The sequence below is a fragment of the Bos taurus genome, chromosome 24 (assembly GCF_002263795.3).
Source record: "Bos taurus isolate L1 Dominette 01449 registration number 42190680 breed Hereford chromosome 24, ARS-UCD2.0, whole genome shotgun sequence".
NCBI lineage: Eukaryota > Metazoa > Chordata > Mammalia > Artiodactyla > Bovidae > Bos > Bos taurus.
Genome location: NC_037351.1, coordinates 39,867,087 through 39,885,357, shown reverse-complemented (window position 1 = coordinate 39,885,357; position 18,271 = coordinate 39,867,087). Strand labels below are relative to the sequence as shown.

Genomic DNA, 18,271 nt, shown 5'->3' with positions numbered 1-18,271 from the left:
TACCCCTCGTCCAAGGTAAGGAGCAGCAGCTGAGCTTTGCTGGAACAGCCCTGAAGAGATACCCCACGTCCAAGGTAAGAGAAACCCAAGTAAGATGGTAGGTGTTGCGAGAGGGCATCAGAGGGCAGACACACTGAAACCATAATCACAGGAAAACTAGTAAATCTAATCACACAGACCACAGCCTTGTCTAACTCAATGAAACTAAGCCATAACTGTGGTGCCACCCAAGACGGGTGGGTCATGGTGGAGAAGTCTGACAGAATGTGGTCCACTGGAGAAAGGAATGGCAAACCACTTCAGTATTCTTGCCTTGAGAACCCCATGAACAGTATGAAAAGGCAAAATGATAGGATACTGAAAGGGGAACTCCCCAGGTCAGTAGGTGCCCAATATGCTACTGAAGATCACTGGAGAGATAACTCCAGAAAGAATGAAAGGATGGAGCCAAAGCAAAAACAATACCCAATTGAGGATGTGACTGGTGATAGAAGCAAGGTTTGATGCTGTAAAGAGCAATATTACATAGGAACCTGGAATGTTAGGTCCATGAATCAAGGCAAATTGGAAGTGCTCAAACAGGAGATGGCAAGAAATGCAAAAAAGCAAAATGGCTGTCTGAGGATGCCTTACAAATAGATGTGAAAAGAAGAGAAGTGAAAACCAAAGGAGTAAAGGAAAGATATAAGCATCTGAATGCAGAGTTCCAAAGAATAGCAAGGAGAGATAAGAAAGCCTTCCTCAGCGATCAATGCAAACAAATAGAGGAAAACAACAGAATGGGAAAGACTAGGGATCTCTCATTGGAAAAGACTGTGATGCTGGGAGGGATTTAGGGCAGGAGGAGAAGGGTATGACAGAGGATGAGATGGCTGGATGGCATCGCTGACTCGATGCACATGAGTTTGAGTGAACTCTGGGAATTGGTGATGAACAGGGAGGCCTGGTGTGCTGTGATTCATGGGGTCTCAAAGAGTCGGACATGACTGAGCGACTGAACTGAACTGAACTGACCCAATATCCTTGATGTTTTAATTTATGTCATTATTGAGATCACAATTAAGCAGAAAAGAAACCTAAATCAAAGTGATTAACTAACTGGCCTTAGTCAACTTTATCTGTGCCTGCAGTGGAATATAAAGTTCCCTTTTCCTATATATGAATCTTAGGTCCATGAATCCTTCTGCATAGAACGTGATATAAAAATTGCACAGAGGGACTTCCCTAGTGGTCCAGGGGTTAAGAATCCACCTTCCAAAGCAGGGAAGGTGGGTTCGATCCCTGGGTGGGAAACTAAAATCCCACATACTATGGGGCAATTAAGCCCATGAGCCGCAACTACTGAGCCCCGTGTGCCTCAGCTAGAGAAGAAGGCCATGCACTGCAACTCAGAGTTACATGCTGTGACTCAGACCCAACAGAGCCAAAAATAAGTAACAAAGAAATATTTTTTAAAAAAAGAATTGCAGAGGACGTATCCATTAATTATCTCTTGCATCAATGATGCAATAAATGGATGAATGAAGTAGATCAGAGCTAGCACTGAAACGACTGCAGAAATAGGAAGACGTGACTCACAGCCTTGCAAGTAAAACTGTGGCCCAGGAACTGCCAAGGGTGAGGTGGAATTTCAACCAGCCATGGCTCAGAAAACATGTGAGGCTCCCCTGATGTTTTTTGAATCATTCTCTGGCTCACTTGATTAATGCTGTATCTCACTTTTTACCATTTTAATTTCTTTGAACATAAAGGGTACCCGAACCACTCTCCCATTCCCACCCCCAGTTAAAGCAAACCACCCAGACATGCTCATGAGACTTGGGCCCACTTCTTCAGGAGTGTGTTGCCTGTCCACAGAGCTTCCAGTCAGCACTCAGATTTAAGTAAAGGCTCCCTGGAACCCATCCACAAAGATGTGCTCCATTACCAAAGAAGTTATCCTCCAGCTTCAAAAGGGAATAAATTTTGTGTGCAGGGAACCTGCTGCATGGGGAATAAGAAATAGTCACTTAAGTTTATAAAATCTTGCATGGTGCTATCTGCTTCAGTTTTCTCTTTTAAAGCTAGAGGATGACTATGAACTTTCCTGATATTTTTTCCATATTCTCCTCTGCTCCCCTAATCATACCTTTCGAGCCCTGTCCATTACTTACAGGAGATTCGCTGGTTCCGAAGATGTCTCTGACATCCCTGACAGACTGCTTGTTCTTTTTCCTCAAGGTTTGTGTGTAAGTATTGTATCTCTTCTTCACTGCAGCTGCCTGGGTTCGAGTCAAAGTAGAGAGCAAGGCTTTGCCATCTTCCTCCTCATCACCCGAGATCAGGGTTGATAAACCAACATCTTGCAACCACTCTGCTTCAAGTTCTCCTTCTGTAAAACGAAGTTGCCAAAAGAAGGTGAGAATATTCTGGGATTGGATGATGTGTATATCTGTAAGTCTGTACACATCAGTGAATAAGAAATATCAGTAAACAATATTAATAAGACCATCCTGGACCCTGAGGACATTATGCCAAGTGAAGTAAGTGAGACTGAGAAAGACAAACACCAAACACCAGATGATCTCATTACATGTGGAGTTTAAGAACAAAATGAAGTAAAAAGCCCAAGTACATAAATACGGAGAATAGACTGGTGTGCTTAGCAGAGGCAAGGGGTCGGGGTGGGCAAGATGGGTAACGGTGGTCAAAAGGTACATACTCCAGTTAGAAAATAAGTAAGTCATGAGGATGTAACGCACAGCATGGTGACTTTATTTAATAACATTCTATTGCGTATTTGAAAATTGTTAGGAAAGTAGGACCTTGAAAGTTCTTACCACAAGAAAAACAATTTTGTAACAATGTGTGACAACGGATATTAACTACACTTACTTTGGTGACTGTTTCACAACTGTATATGTATTCAAATATCTAATCATTATGTTGTATACCAGAAACTAATACAATGGGAATAGAAGGCTATTGATGAAGAACATCTATAAAAAGTTAACAGTTACAACCATTTTTTGTGGTGAATATTGAACCCTTCCCCTGCAAAACCGGGATCACAGCCAGGATATAAACTGTCATTACTTACTTTCATTCAACTTATATGGAGGCCTTACCAGAATGATAAGGCAAGATTAAAAAAATAAAAACATAGAAGTCAGAAAGGAAAGAGTAAAACCGTCTCTATTCCCCCCAAAATCTCTTTGTTTATTTAGAAAATCCTAAGACATTTAGTAGGAGAAGGCAATGGCACCCCACTCCAGTACTTTTGCCTAGAAAATCCCATGGACGGAGGAGCCTGATAGGCTGCAGTCCATGGGGTGGCTACAGTTGGACAAGACTGAGCGACTTCACTTTCACTTTTCACTTTCATGCATTGGAGAAGGAAATGGCAACCCACTCCAGTGTTCTTGCCTGGAGAATCCCAGGGACGGGAAGTCTGGTGGGCTGCCGTCTATGGGGTCGCACAGAGTCGGACACGACTGAAGCAACGCAGCAGCAAGACATTTAGTAGTAGACAACTACTGGTAAGTGACTTTAGAAAGATAATGAAATATAAGGTCAGGTTACAAAAACCAATTGTACTTTGCACAAGGAGCAAACAATAGAAAAATGAGAGAGAAGCGAGAACAAAAGAGAGACACCCATTTACAAGATCCCACCAGGACTTTCCTGGTGATCCCGTGGTTAAGAATCCACCTGCCAATGCAGGGGACACAGGTTTGATCCATAATCTGGGACGATCCCACAAGCTGTGAAGTAACTAAGCCCACGCTCCACAACTACTGAGCCTGTGCTCCAGAGCCCAGGAGCCAGAACCACCGAGAACACGCACCCCAGAGCCTATGCTCTGTCGCAAGAGAAGCTGCTGCAACAAGAAAAGAGCCCCCAGTTACGGAAACTAGAGAAAGCCTATGCGCAGCAATGATGATCCAGGGCAACCAAAAACCAATCAATCAATACCTGCACTTTCAAAAAACAAAAGGTGAAAGATGTATATGATATTAAGAGAAACCAAAGTATAAGCAGAAATAAAATTGCTTCTGCCAATAAAAAATAAATAAAGAAAAATTAAAAGACCCCACTAAGAATATGAATAGGCAAGCCACAGATGGTGAGAAAGTATTTGCAATACATATATTTAACAAAAGATGAATATATGATGAATTCATAGAAGGCAATAATAGAAAGATAATTTTTTAAAATAGTTAAAAGATTTTACAAAAGCCAGATATAGGAATGGAGGAGAATAAGCACTAGAAAAAGTGTTTGACATCATTAGTGAAATGTAATTACAACCACAGTGAGATACCTCCACATGTCGCTAGAACCATTCATGTCAACAAGTCTTAAAGCATCAAAATGTTCAAGGACTGAAGCAACTAGACTTGTCAGACACTGAAGGGAGGAATGTGAAACGGTACAGCTACATTGGAAAAAGAGTGGCAGTTTCTTATGTACATAATTACACATATTCTATGAAAAATGTATACATCCAAGAGAAATAATACATCTCCACCAAAAGACTTTCACAAAACTGTTCACAGCAGCCTTATTCATAATGGCCAAAGCTGTTAACAACCCACAAGTTCACTAAGAGTTAAATGGACAGACAAATTGTGGCATATTCATACAACAGAATATTGCCATTATGGGTTGAACTGAGTCCCTGGAAGATACATGGAAGTTCTAACCACCAATTCGGGTGAATGTAAACTTCTTTGGAAATAGAGTCTTTGAGGTGTAATGAGGATCTGAGCTGAAATGAGGTCATACTGGAGTAGAGTGGGTCCTTTATCCGATATCTCTCTCTAGTTGCTCCATCAACTCTTTGCGACCCCGTGGGCTGTAGCCTGCCAGGCCCCTCTGTCCATGGGATTCTCCAAGCAATTATACCGGAGTGGGGAGCAATTCCCTTCTCCAGGGGATCTTCTCAACCCAGGGATCAAACCTGCATCTCCTGCATTGCAGGTAAATTCTTTACTGTCTAAGCCCCAGGGAAGCCCTTATCCGATATAGCTAGTGTCTTTATAAGAAAAAGAGAAGGAACATGGACAGCAACGCAGAGAACAGGCTATGTGACCACAGAGGCAGAATGGCATGTACTGTCGACAAGCCAAGGAACAGCAAGGATTGCTGGGAACACCAGAAACTAGGAGAAAGACATGGAACAGGCTCTTCCCTACCATCTTCAGAGAGCAGAGGGCCCTGCTGACCCCTTGATGTTGGACTTCTAGTCTCCAGACCCCAAGAGAACAAATTTCTTTTGTTTTAAATCACCTAGCTTTGTGGTACTTTGTTACAGCAGGCCTTGGAGACTGATGCAAACTATCCCATGATAATAAGCAGTGAAACATTAATACACAGAAGGAATCTCAAAAATACAATATTTGGCAAAAGAAGCCAAACCCCAAACTGATCTATGCCGCAGAAATAACAGAACTGTATTTGTCTCTGGCCAGGGACAGCAAGTCACGAGAATGATGAGACTGGGAAAAACCACGAGGAAATTTTCTGAGTGGACTGGAATGTTATTTCGATTAGTATGCGGTTACAAGGTAGCATTTGTCAAACCTCATTGAACTGCACACTTAAGATCTGGGCATATACTTCAAGAGACAAAATATCAGTAAAATAAAATTTACACTCTAGTTAGCTTTTTGTAGACGTTTCTGTTGGTAAACCTTGAAGATGTTTTTTGCATGCTCTAGGCTGGAGCAAATGAAAAAATATATACATTGAAGAAAGAATGAACCAGGTTTCTCACTCTTGGAGAAGGGAGTTATAAATACAGAGAAAGGGGAGACAACAACAAACTTTGTTGGATTGGAATCGGAAGTTATCAGTAAGAGCTCACGATTTTTAATACGGATAGCGAGCTAGCTGCTGCTGCTGCTGCAAAGTCACGTCAGTCGTGTCCGACTCTGTGCGACCCCATAGATGGCAGCCCACCAGGCTCCCCTATCCCTGGGATTCTCCAGGCAAGAACACTGGAGTGGGTTGCCATTTCCTTCTCCGATGCATGAAAGTGAAAAGTGAAAGTGAAGTCGCTCAGTCGTGTCTGACTCCTAGGGACCCCATGGACTGCAGCGCACCAGGCTCCTCTGTCCATGGGAGAGTACTGGAGGCAAAAGTACTGGAGTGGAGTGCCCTTGCCTTCTACCAGTGAGCTAGCTAGTGAGATGGAAGAAGTGGGGAACAAGAGGCACTCTTCTTTATGTATCTTTCTGAATCTGAAAAGGCAAAATGTAAGGACATAAGCAAATGGCGTAAAAATAGCCTTCTCTGAAGGAGGATGGTTCCCTTAACTAGATTCTCATTAAATGTGTGGTGGGCTTTATTTCTAATCCTAAATGAAATATCCTAATTGTGGTAGACCCAAACTATTTTTCTTCAGATCTAAGAAGGATAGACTTGGAGAAAAGAACAAGAATTTTTTTTAACATTTTAGTTTATCTTGATAGTTGTTTTGAGGTTAGTCACTGGCTAATGGAAACATTCATAGATAGCTACTTACTCAACTACCTTCAATTTTTCTTTGCTTTTTTTTTTCTGTTTCTTTTGGCCACACTGCAGGGCATTCAGGATCTTAGTTTCCCAACAAGGGATCAAACCCAAGACCCCTAAAGAGGAGTCTTGACCAGTGGACTACCAGGGAAGTCCCAAACTACCTTCAGTTTTTCTTACACATTTACTTGTGGATAGGTAGTACCTGAAGAAGATAACCCATGTTTTTTTTTAACTTTTTATTTTGTACTGTGAAAGTCACTTAGTCGTGTCTGACTCTTTGTGACCCCATGGACTATAGCCTGCCAGGCTCCTCTGTCTATAGAATTCTCCAGGCAAGAATATTGGAGTGGGTAGCCTATCCCTTCTCTAAGGGATCTTCCCAACACAGGTATCAAACCCAGGTCTCCCGCATTACAGGATTCTTTTCCATCCGAGTCACCAGGGAAGCCAATTTTGTACTGGAATATAGCCAATTCGGAGAAGGCAATGGCACCCAACTCCAGCACTCTTGCCTGGAAAATCCCATGGACGGAGGAGCCTGGTGGGCTGTAGTCAATGGGGTCTCGAAGAGTCGGACACGACTGAGGAACTTCCCTTTCACTTTTCAACTTTCCTGCATCGGAGAAGGAAGTGGCAACCCACTCCAGTGTTCTTGCCTGGAGAATCCCAGGGACGGTGGAGCCTGGTGGGCTGCTGTCTATGGGGTCGCACAAGAGTCGGACACGACTGAAGCGACTTAGCAGCAATAGCAGCAGCATAGCCAATTAACAATGTTGTAACAGTTTCAGGTAGATAGCGAAGGGACTCAGTCATGCACAGCCATGTATTCATTCTTCCCCAAACCCCCCTCCCATCCAGGCTGCCACATAACATTGAGCAGAGTTCCCTGTGCTATAAAGTAGGTCCTCTTTGTCCCATGCTTTTAATCTCAGGTGAGTAATTTTGCTCTTTTAGAAAATTAAGGGCAATAAAGATTGAGGGCAGGAGGAGAAGAGGGTAACAGAGGACAAGATGGTTGTGTGGGCTCATGGATTCAATGGACATGAGTTTGAGCAAATTCCAGGCGATAGGGAAGGACAGGGAAGCCTGGCATGCTGCAGTCCATGGGTGGCAAAGAGTTGGACACGACTAAGAGACTAAACAACAACAAATACTTTTTTGGTTCCTCAATCTTCTTGTTTAATTTCACTGGAAACTAGTATAACCGACCTATCTGACATGGCATTTATCTTGTGAAGTGCAGATTATTCATTCTCTAAATACATTAATACTAGTAAGTGCTTCAAAGTCAAATATTTCTTTTCTCCAGAATTATGCTGGCAATTTTTTTTTTGTATCTTTCTTTGGTAATTAATAGTCAAGTATGCAGATGTAAAAACCTCAAATTTAGAATACTCAATCTGCTAGACGATCATGATTCCAACCCACAGCCAGGTACAGCCTCCCTAAATGGTGACATGTTAGGGATCAACCTGGATGGTTGACAGCCCCCCTTCAGGTTGTGTCACCTGCTGAGAAGCCACCCTGAGCCAGACCAGCAGATACAAACCAGCGGGAGTGGGAAGCTGGTATGCCAAAGTCTATCGATTCACTAGTTAGGCTACTCATGGAATGACGTCTACCTGCCAACAGAACAAGAGAGCATGTAAAAGGCTGCACAGTGGGGACCAATCTGGCATCTCACCGTCCAGGGGCTTGGCCTCGGCAGGCGTCTGTTCCTCCTGAGCCCCGAGGCTGGTCTCTTTGATGCTTTCTATTTCCCGCCAGAAATTCTCCATGGAGGCGCTGTCTACGGAGGCTTGAGAGTTGGAGCGGCTGAACGCCGGGGACTGAAGGGACTCATTGGAGAGCATCCTGTTGATTCTTCGGCAGCGAGGGATGGACTTTCTGAGGAAAGAAAAGTATTAAATATCGGTCAACGGAAATCAGTGTTCCATGTTATGAACCACACACAAGTTTGAAACTAATGGAGAGAAGGAGTTAGTGTGACGGAGAGAGGTTTGAGGGAGTAACCTCTAGTCAGGTGGTCCCATCCTTTCATCCTCTCTAATTCACAACGACTTTGTGGCCATGTGGGAATTATCACAAAAATACTTTCTATGACTTTTACACACTCATAAAGAAGTTGCTTATATTAATCAAAACACATATAGTAAAAGTTAGCTTCTATAAATGTCAGAAGAGTGGGGGAAAAAAAAAAAAAAGCCGGCTGTGCTTGGAATCTTAGATTTCTCAATCACCTTTAGGAGAAATTTCCAGAATTTGATCACTGATCCTGAGACTGTACCTGACTAGAAGCAGTTCTAGGTTTACACTGAGTTAGCCAACTTATTTTCAAAACTCAGAGCATTCCAGAAAAATGTAAGATATCCACTTTTTTTATTCTGTGCTGTGTAATAAAAATAATTTAAGGTAGTTTTGTTTGATAACTAGGTCATAAGAGTTCTTCACTGAGTTCTTTATAAGCTTGACAAGACAGACACATTCTAGTGATTGAAATGCATATGAAATCAACACAGGTTATCAAGACAGCTATTGCTTCCTATATTATTTTTAGGCTGTTAAGTCTTTCCCTTTTGCATCAAGACCAATACTGAAAACCATTAGCAAATTCATAGAATTATAAGCCATCTACTTCTTGAAACCGTAATCGATTACCACTGCTCACAAAGCCTACTTCCCTCTATACATTGTTCAGAAAAAATATATAGATGCCCGAAACTTTCTCTACTTATAGATTTTTGGCGGGGAGAAGGAAATGGCAACCCACTCCAGTATTCTTACCTGGAAAATCCCATGGACAGAGGAGCCTGACGGGCTACCAAAACTAAGAGATTTTTTTAAGTTTATTCTTTAAAAATGAGTATGACTGACATAAAAAATTTACAGTCTTAACAGAAGACACAGACTAAGTTTTTAAAATTTATAAGATGGTGTATTATAAGGATAAAAGTGTAAGTAATACACAATTTATAAAGCAGAAACTGAAGGTCTTTCCCATCTGTATCACATCATATTGTTCTACGAGATGCTTTGTTTTCGTGCCACTCAAAATCATGTCATAGATATCTTTTCCATGCCAACACAGACATACCATCTCAATGGCTGCATGGAACAGAATAATTTATCTTAGAAATTAAGCAAACATGCAGATATACCTCAGCACTGCAAATATGTGAAGAAGTGAGAAATCTGGGAACTATTAAGTGAATCTTAGAAGATAAGGAACATATGTATTTAGGATTAACAAGGACTGTTTTCATTTACTACAGTTTCTTACTCATGCAAAGGGAATACTGGTGGAATCTCAGAGAAGAGATCATCATAAACTGCTGAGAGCAGGGCGATTAGATGTGCAATGCAGGTCATGAACATCTGCGTAACACACTGGTCTCATCTGAGACAACCCACCCCAAAAATCCTTTAATTGCAACGGTCAACTGTTTTTTTTGGCAAAGAAGTCAGACAGCATTTTTGGGATAAGCACATTTGGAAGGGTTCTCACTTGTTTGGTGAGGGATCCGAATACTTCTCCTTCACCCCAGGGTAGAGTAGGGACCGTGACCTTCCAGTCCTGAAGTATTACAAAACTGCAACGTTCCGGCTCATCCAACACTTTGAGGAGACTTACAGCTTCATACCTCACCATATTAGGATAAACAGAGCTTCAGCTTCATCAGCTGTTGGTAATTTTTTACTCCAAAACAATACCAGGAAAACATTATATGGAAAACAGAATGAGACCGTTACACAGCACTATATAGCAACTTATGTTGGGAAAACACCATGAGGTTTAAAATTAGATTTTCAATGGATGGTTAATTACCATAAAGTCAAAGTGCCATTAATAAAAAAAAAAATTATTCCATTTCTCCTCCATTATCTTTTAAGAAATACCTTAAACATAACTAACATGTGAGTGTAATTCTCCTTTCATTCCTTATCATACCACTATTGTCATATATGTTACTTCTTCACGTTTATATCCCACAAGTTATTATAAAATCCTTATAGTATTTGTCAATCATTTATGAAAACGGTAAGTGAAAATAACTTTTTGTCATCTTTTAAAACCACTGACTTAAAAAATGCTGAACTTTATCAAGCTCACATAAATCAAAAAAAGTCAACAATTTTTAAAAAGTTAAACAAGTAGACTTTTACGTTTATCCTTTCTGATGTGCTTCATCCTCCCTACAAGGCAATGTAGTTATAACAGATCACTCTAATCGGTTTTGCCAACCTCCTCTGGTATTTCTTCAGCATTTCTTGTACTGTGGATATGCTGGCAACAAATTCCCTCATGTTTCCTTCTGATTGTGTCTTTCATTCACTTTCATCTTGGATTCATATGTTTACTGGGCACAGGACTCTAGGCTGGCAGTTTTTATTGTCTTTATAATCCTTTTAAAGCTGTCATTTCATTGTTATCTGTATTCTTGATTCTGATGAAAAATCATTTATAATCCTTGTTGATATTCTTCTACGTATAATGTTTTTCCTCTCTAACTGCTTTTAATACATTTTTTTTTCCTTTAGCTTTTGTTTTTAGAAGCTTAATTATGAAATGCCTAGATTGTGATTTTATTTCTATTTATTCTGTATTGTGGCTCAGTTGGTAAAGAATCCACCTGCAATGCGGGAGACCTGGGTTCAGTCCCTGGTTTGGGAGGATCCCCTGGGGAATGGGAAAGGCTACCCACTCCAGTATTCTGGCCTGGAGAATTCCATGGACTATATATATAGTCCACGGGGTCGCAAAGAGTCGGACATGACTGAGCAACTTTCACTATTTTGCTTGAGGTTTGCTGAGCTTCTTGAATCTATGGGTAGATGTATTTCATCAGTTTTGGGGTAGTCTTATCCATTTTTTCTTCAAATATGTTTTCTGTCCAAATTTCTCTCTCTTCTTCTGGAACTCCAACAACAACCATTTGACGTTGTCCCAAGTGTCCTTCACAATATGCTTCGCTTCTCCCCAGCCCTCACCCTTTGTGCTTCAGTTTAGAGAATCTCTACTACCCTGTCTTCAGTTCCCTTCTCTTCTACGTGTTGTGTCCTTATATGTCCACCCTGTGAATGCTTCAATTCCAATACTGCGTTTTTTCATATCAAGAATGTCCAATTGGTTCTTTCTAAAGGTTCTATTTCTCTGTTGACGTTATTCACCCTTCCCCCCTTTTGTCTCTCTTCTTTAACAGATTTATTGTTGTCATTTAAAAGTTTTCGTCTCTTAGCGCCAACACCGCTGCTGTCAGTGCATCTGCTAATATTGATCAAAAAACAGTCAATTGCTTATGGGTTATATCCTCCTGTTCGTTTACAAATCTCACAATTATTTTGTCGTATGGCAGACATTATGTTTTAAAGAACTCAAGGACACAGGAATAAATAGTAAGTTCCCCAAGAAGAGCAAGCCTTCTGTCTGGTGGCTGAAATGAGGTACAGATCACTCCAATCCATTAAGGAGCTGAAGTGGGTCTGAGCTGAGTTGCAATTTTAACCAGTTTTAGGTTACCGCTGGTTCCAAATGCTTTGAGGAGGAGATTCGCCCTGTGTGTATTACAGGTCCCTCTCTCAAGAGGGCTTTAGGATAAACACCACAGGATTACAGGAATTGCTGTCTACTTTAGAGCCTTTATGAGCAAAATCCCAAGAGAGAGAGTTGTCAGACATGGAGAACCAGCTCTGCAATTTAAGCCTTGACAGATTCCGGCCTCCGTGCTGTCTCCTCTCCCCGTAAAGCCCCTCTGTTGGGCAGGTGTCATCGTCTGCCCAGCAGCGCAGAGACTCCAGGCGAGACACACACAAAGGAAGGAAGTGACTTCTGGGCTTTGCTCACTAGGAAGATCTCTTCCCTCCTGGAACTGAGCTCCCTTAGACTTCTTTGTGTCCAGAGCTCTCCACTATAGCTCTTAAAACATATGATTTTACATGCATCCTCTCTTCTGTCCTTGCAACAGTGAGAAAGATAATCAGCCATAACCTAGTGTTCATTCTAACTGGAAGCGGCACTCCCACAGAACACTGTAAAACACATCAGGGATTTTTTAAATGTTGCATTTGCTAACGAACCGCTTGTTCTGTCCAGTCACAAGTTCAGCTGTTTTTAGTGTAGTCCACAGAGCATTTATAAGACATACTTCTTGCTAAGAAATCCTTACTCTGTGGCCTTTACTATTTCTAATTTTACAAAGAATTTCACACAGAACAATTTACTGTCACACACATTCCATCATTTGACCCTTATCTGAACTCCATGAAGTAGTCAAAGCAAGTATTACATGTCTCATCATACAACAGGGACAGGTTATGGAGAGTAAAGTGAAGACACAGTAACTTCCCGCCACGAATACCACAAAATGCAAATTCTTGCCTCTGACTTTGAGGCCGGCATTTCTGTCCCCAGCTGTCTGATCCATCTCACCTTCTATCGCTCTCCCCTGGCATTAGCACCAGGCCTGCTCATCTCTTCTCAGTTCTTCTAAAACAGCCAAGGTCTTCCTGCCCTTAGGGAATTTTCTCTTACTGTTTTTTTCTGCCAGGAACATTCTGTGTCTTTCCACGGCAAGATGCTTCTCGTCACTCAGCTCCTAATGTAAATGTTACCTCCTCAAGACAATTTAGAGAAAAACTCTAAAGCCTAGTGAGTTCAGGTTTGAATGTGGACTCTGCCACTTCCTAGAGCAAGCTCTGAACCTTGAGCAAGCTGCTGAGCCTCTGGGCCTCCATTTACTAATCTGTAAAATGGAATATGAATCACATACATGCTCTGCATTATTATGAGGATTAACTGAGTAAATATATGTAAATGCATGGCACATATTTAGCTAACTTATTAGCATTCCTATGGCTAGGTATACGGTCAGGCTATAAAAGGCACTAAAATGTTACTAGGAATACAATGAAACAAATAAAACTGCACTTAATCAGAACTCATCTCTGATCCAACCCCATTCCCAAGCCTGGTTTCTGCAACTCCTTTAGGTCAGAGTGACCACCTGACACAATTCTGGCCAAGTCACATAAGAAAAGTCTCTTTCCATGGTTTCAGTGTACTCTTTTGTTTTCCTGATTTCACTGCTATCCTTTTCTCTTCCTTCTTCTTTACTGGGATATAGACAAGATGACGAGTGCTTCAGCAGCCATCTTGCAACCATGAGAGAAAGGTTATGAAATCGCACTAATCAGCCTTGGTATTATTGAATCTCAGAAATAACCCCAGAGGTTGCCTATTCTCTGGACTTCCAAAAATGTGAGAAAAAATAAACTATTTTAAAAAAACTACTCTATGTTGTTGTCATTACTATTTGCAGTCCAAATGATTCCTAACTGACATAAGTAGAAGGAATACTTTAATGAGTAATTTGGGGTGGGGTGAGATGAGACACCACCTCCACCCCACTCAGGGGAATATTCAAGTAAGATTAGTCAGTCAGTAATGTGCCTCCTAAAGGAAAGTGGGATTAATACAATGATTTTCCACTTTCAGTTCAGTTCAGTTCAGTCACTCAGTCGTGCCCGACTCTTGGCGACCCCATGAACTGCAGCAAGCCAGGCCTCCCTGTCCATCACTAACTTCCGGAACCTACCCAAACTCATGTCCATTGAGTCGGTGATGCCATCCAGCCATCTCACCCTCTGTCATCCCCTTCTCCTCCTGCCTCAATCTTTCCCAGCGTCAGGGTCTTTTCCAATGAGTCAGCTCTTCGCATCAGGTGGCTAAAGTATTGGAGTTTCAGCATCAACATCAGTCCTTCCAATGAACACCCAGGACTGATCTCCTTTAGGATGGACTGACTGGATCTCCTTGCAGTCCAAAGGACTCTCAAGAGTCTTCTCCAACACCACAGTTCAAAACCATTAATTCTTCATCACTCAGCTTTGTTTATAGTCCAACTCTCACATCCATACATGACTACTGGAAAAACCATAGCTTTGACTAGACAAACCTTTGCTGGCAAAGTAATGTCTCTGCTTTTTTATATGCTGTCTAGGTTGGTCGTAACTTTCATTCCAAGGAGTAAGCATCTTCTAATTCCATGGCTACAATCACCATCTGCAGTGATTTTGGAGCCCAGAAAAATAAAGTCTGACACTGTTTCCACTGTTTCCCCATCTATTTGCCATGAAGTGATGGGACTGGATGCCATGGTCTTAGTTTTCTGAATGTTGAGCTTTAAGCCAACTTTTTCACTCTCCTCTTTCATCAAGAGGCTTTTTAGTTCCTCTTCACTTTCTGCCATAAGGATGGTGTCATCTGCATATCTGAGGTTATTGATATTTCTCCTGGCAATCTTGATTCTGGCTTGTGCTTTATCCAGCCCAGCGTTTCTCTTGATGTACTCTGCATTTAAGTTAAATAAGCAGGGTGACAATATATAGCCTTGACGTACTCCTTTTCCTATTTGGACCCAGTCTGTTTTCCACTTTAAGGGTAGCCAAATTATAAGCCTGACCTCATGTCTTGGTCTGGTCTTGATCAGTGCAATCAGTCATGTACGACTTTCTGCAACCCTATAGACATAGCCCACCAGCTTCCTCTGTCCATGGGATTCTCCAGGCAAGAATACTGGAGTGGGTAGCCATTCCCTTCTCCAAGGGATCTGCCCAACCCAGGGGTCAAACCCATGTCTCTTGTGTCTCCTGCATTGGCAGGTGGATTCTTTATCACTAGCCACACCTGGAAAGCCCCAGTACACGGTAGAGTTAAACTTCAATCTTGCTGTAGATATCCCTGCCTAGATATACAGGGAATATATCTATGTTGCTCTCAATTCAAACATAATCCAAGATATTTTAGGAAGAATGTATCAAAAGCAAAGATTTCCCCTTCTCTCTCCAAAAGAAGAGGACTGAATTCCCCTTCATCACAGTCACTGAGTGATGCTGGTGGTGGCACAGCCTGGCCATCTTGAGAAATCATCTTGGATGCTGACCACGCCGGGGCCTGTGCAGCAGGGCTCCTGCAAGAGAAACCTCTCACTCTCTGGGACAGACGCTGGGCACAGCCAGGGTCATGCAGCTGTCTGCCCTCTCAGCTTCCTGGGGAGGCCACCCAGGATGATAAAGACAGAGGATAAATACCTTGTTTTCAGGCTCTGGCTTCTCAATATCCTTGGATTCTAACATGCTTATAAACAAGCTCAACTTGGACGCCTTGGAGAAAGCACTTGAAAGGCAACGGTGATAAAAAGAAGCTATGGTTTCAGATTAACAGGAGCGAGAGCACAGAGGAGATGCCCGCTCTTTCCCTGGCCCCCAACTCGGTCTCTCGCTATCATTCTGGCAGCCTCTCCTTCGCCGCCTGCCAGCCCCGTTTTCTGTTCTGTTCCCACCTTCCTCCGCTCTCTGAGAGGAGTGAGGAGAAAGCTGATGAAGCCTTTCCCTCAGAAGGTAAACAGGTCTGCCTGAACCTCCCTGTTGGCAGAACGAGATACAGAAAAATGTGTTTGTAGATTAGGGGAGGCTTAAAACAGCAAACAAATCTCAGTCACTCAGCATGGAATATTTGAAATGGTTTTGCAAGCTAGAATTCTTTTTTAACCAACTGAAGTGCAGAGCAGCAATTAAATTCTTATGCAGCTATATATCACTTTTGAGCACAGGCACTGGGCTAGAAATGGGAAAAGTGACAATGAGGAAATAACTTCCAACGATTACACGCTGCACCCCAGTGTTTATGAAGCAAGGGACTCAAATGGGGCCACAGTGGGGAATGGGGGGCGGGAAAGGAGGAATGAACACATGGAATACAGAGGGTCTGCGGGCAAGGAAACCGTTTCGTATGACACCGTGTTGTTGTAATTGCTGTTCAGTAGATAAATCGTGTCCGACTCTTTGCGACCCCATGGGCTGTAGCCCACCAGGCTCCTCTGTCCACAGAATCCTCCAGGCAAGGATACTAAAGTGGGCTGCCATTTCCTTTTACAGGGGATCTTCCCAACCTAGGGATTGAACCCGTGTCTCCAGCATTGGCAGGTGGATTCTCTACCACTGACCCACCAGGAAAGCCCATACACTTGTCCAAACCCAGAGAATGTAAACTATGGACTTTGGGTGATTGTGATGGGTCAATATTGGTTTGTCAATTGTGACAGATGAGCCACTCTGGTGGCGGTGCTGTTAACGGGGGAGGCTGGGCATGTGAGGGGGGCAAGAAGTATATGGGAAATCTCTGGTACTTCCCCATAATTTTGCTGTAAAACTAAAACCGCTCTAAAAAGATAACATCCTTTTTTAAAGTAAAGATAACATCCTTTTTTAAAGTACTTGGGAATTTCAAAGTAAAGGCAAACTTCAGAAAAAGCAAAAAGAATCAAATTTTCAAAAAGGTCCATGGGTTTAGAAAGAAGGAAAGCTATTTCTATGAAAAGTCACTGGTTGTTCTGAGCAAAGGATAACAATCACAGATGGGAACTGTCATATCTGCTCAAACAATAATCATGTAAACAAGAGACAGGCTGAAATGTGTGCTGTGCAGGCAGAGGAAACCACCGCAGGTGAACGTTCTATTTTCTGTTTTAAAACTAATATGCAGTTTATGAGTTTGAGGTATATATTGAGGTTGAGGTATATACTGATTTTGGTGAAGCTCACTCAATCACACAAGTGACTTCTATCATATTATCTATGAGGATAAGCCACAATTATGAGTGAATAACTAGTTTGGTGATACCTAAGCATCCCTCAGAGGCTCTTTTTTTTTTTATTAAATTAGGAGATGTTCAGGAAAGACTCTGTAAAACAGAATGCAAGCAGAAAGCAGCTCTCCCACGTTCTCTAATAGAAATCTATCCTTTATCCATTCAGCGACATGTGTCATCACAAGTCTCCATTGTGCTTCTCAGATTACTATTCCTCACGTAACCTGGGTAAATAAATTTTAAAGGCTGTATTTTTATATCAAGAGTAAGCTACATACATGCAGACGGTACCACTCTAATGGCAGAAAGTGAAGAGGAACCCTCTTGATGAGGGTGAAAGAGAAGAGTGAAAAAGCTATCTTGAAATGCAACAGGAAAAAAATACTAAGATCATGGCATCTGGTCCCATCACTTCATGGCAAATAGATGGGGAAAAAGCAATGACAGATTTTATTTTCTTGGGCTCCAAAATCACTGCAGACAGTGACTGCAGCCCTGAAATTAAAAAACACTTGCTTCTTGGCAGGAAAGCAATGACAAATCTAGACAGGGTATTAAAAAACAGAGACATCACTTTGCTGACAAAGGTCTGGCTGAGGCTGAAGCTCCAATACTTCGGCCATCTGATACGAAGAGCCAACTCACTGGAAAAGACCCTGAGTGGGGGAAATTATGTCCCTAGTCAAAGTTTTCATTAAAGAACAAGAGGAGAAGAGGGCAACAGAGGATAAGATGGTTGGGTAGCATCACAGACTCAATGGACATGAATTTGAGCAAACTTTGGAGACAGAAGAAGACAGAGGAGCCTGGCATGCTGCAGTCCCTGGGGTCACAAAGAGTTGGACACGACTTAGCAACCGAACAATAACAACAAAGCTATAGAAACCCCATATCTTTTAGTACCAAACTGCAGAACTACAGTGTACACTTTATTACATACTTTTGAGGAGACTGCTGTGGCTGTATTGCTATGTCTGACTTTCAAAGTGATTAAACAGATGAGCCCCCCATTCTGGTGTCCTCTGAGGGTCTGCTTTTGTTTTCCAGCTCCCCGTGTGCCTCTCTGTGCTGTGATGATTTGCTGGAACACAACTGGCGACCTCTGTTTCCCCCACATCTCTGGT

The 18,271-nt window shown here is 42.1% G+C and overlaps 1 protein-coding gene across 2 annotated transcripts in view; it reads right to left on the bottom strand.

Annotated features, from left to right (window-relative positions):
• Nucleotides 1-18,271, bottom strand: part of ARHGAP28 (Rho GTPase activating protein 28) — a 139,704-nt gene that overhangs the window by 52,221 nt on the left and 69,212 nt on the right. The window contains exons 1-3 of one of the 2 annotated variants that reach the window (XM_010818947.4): nucleotides 10,007-10,588; nucleotides 8,186-8,388; nucleotides 2,154-2,371 (exon numbers count right to left, since the gene is read on the bottom strand). In XM_010818947.4, the coding sequence (XP_010817249.1) occupies nucleotides 2,154-2,371; nucleotides 8,186-8,354 (387 nt within the window). In that variant the 5' untranslated portion in view covers nucleotides 8,355-8,388; nucleotides 10,007-10,588. Of the gene's footprint in view, nucleotides 1-2,153; nucleotides 2,372-8,185; nucleotides 8,389-10,006; nucleotides 10,589-18,271 lie in introns of those variants that run through there. The other variant, XM_010818945.4, reaches the window with a different exon arrangement.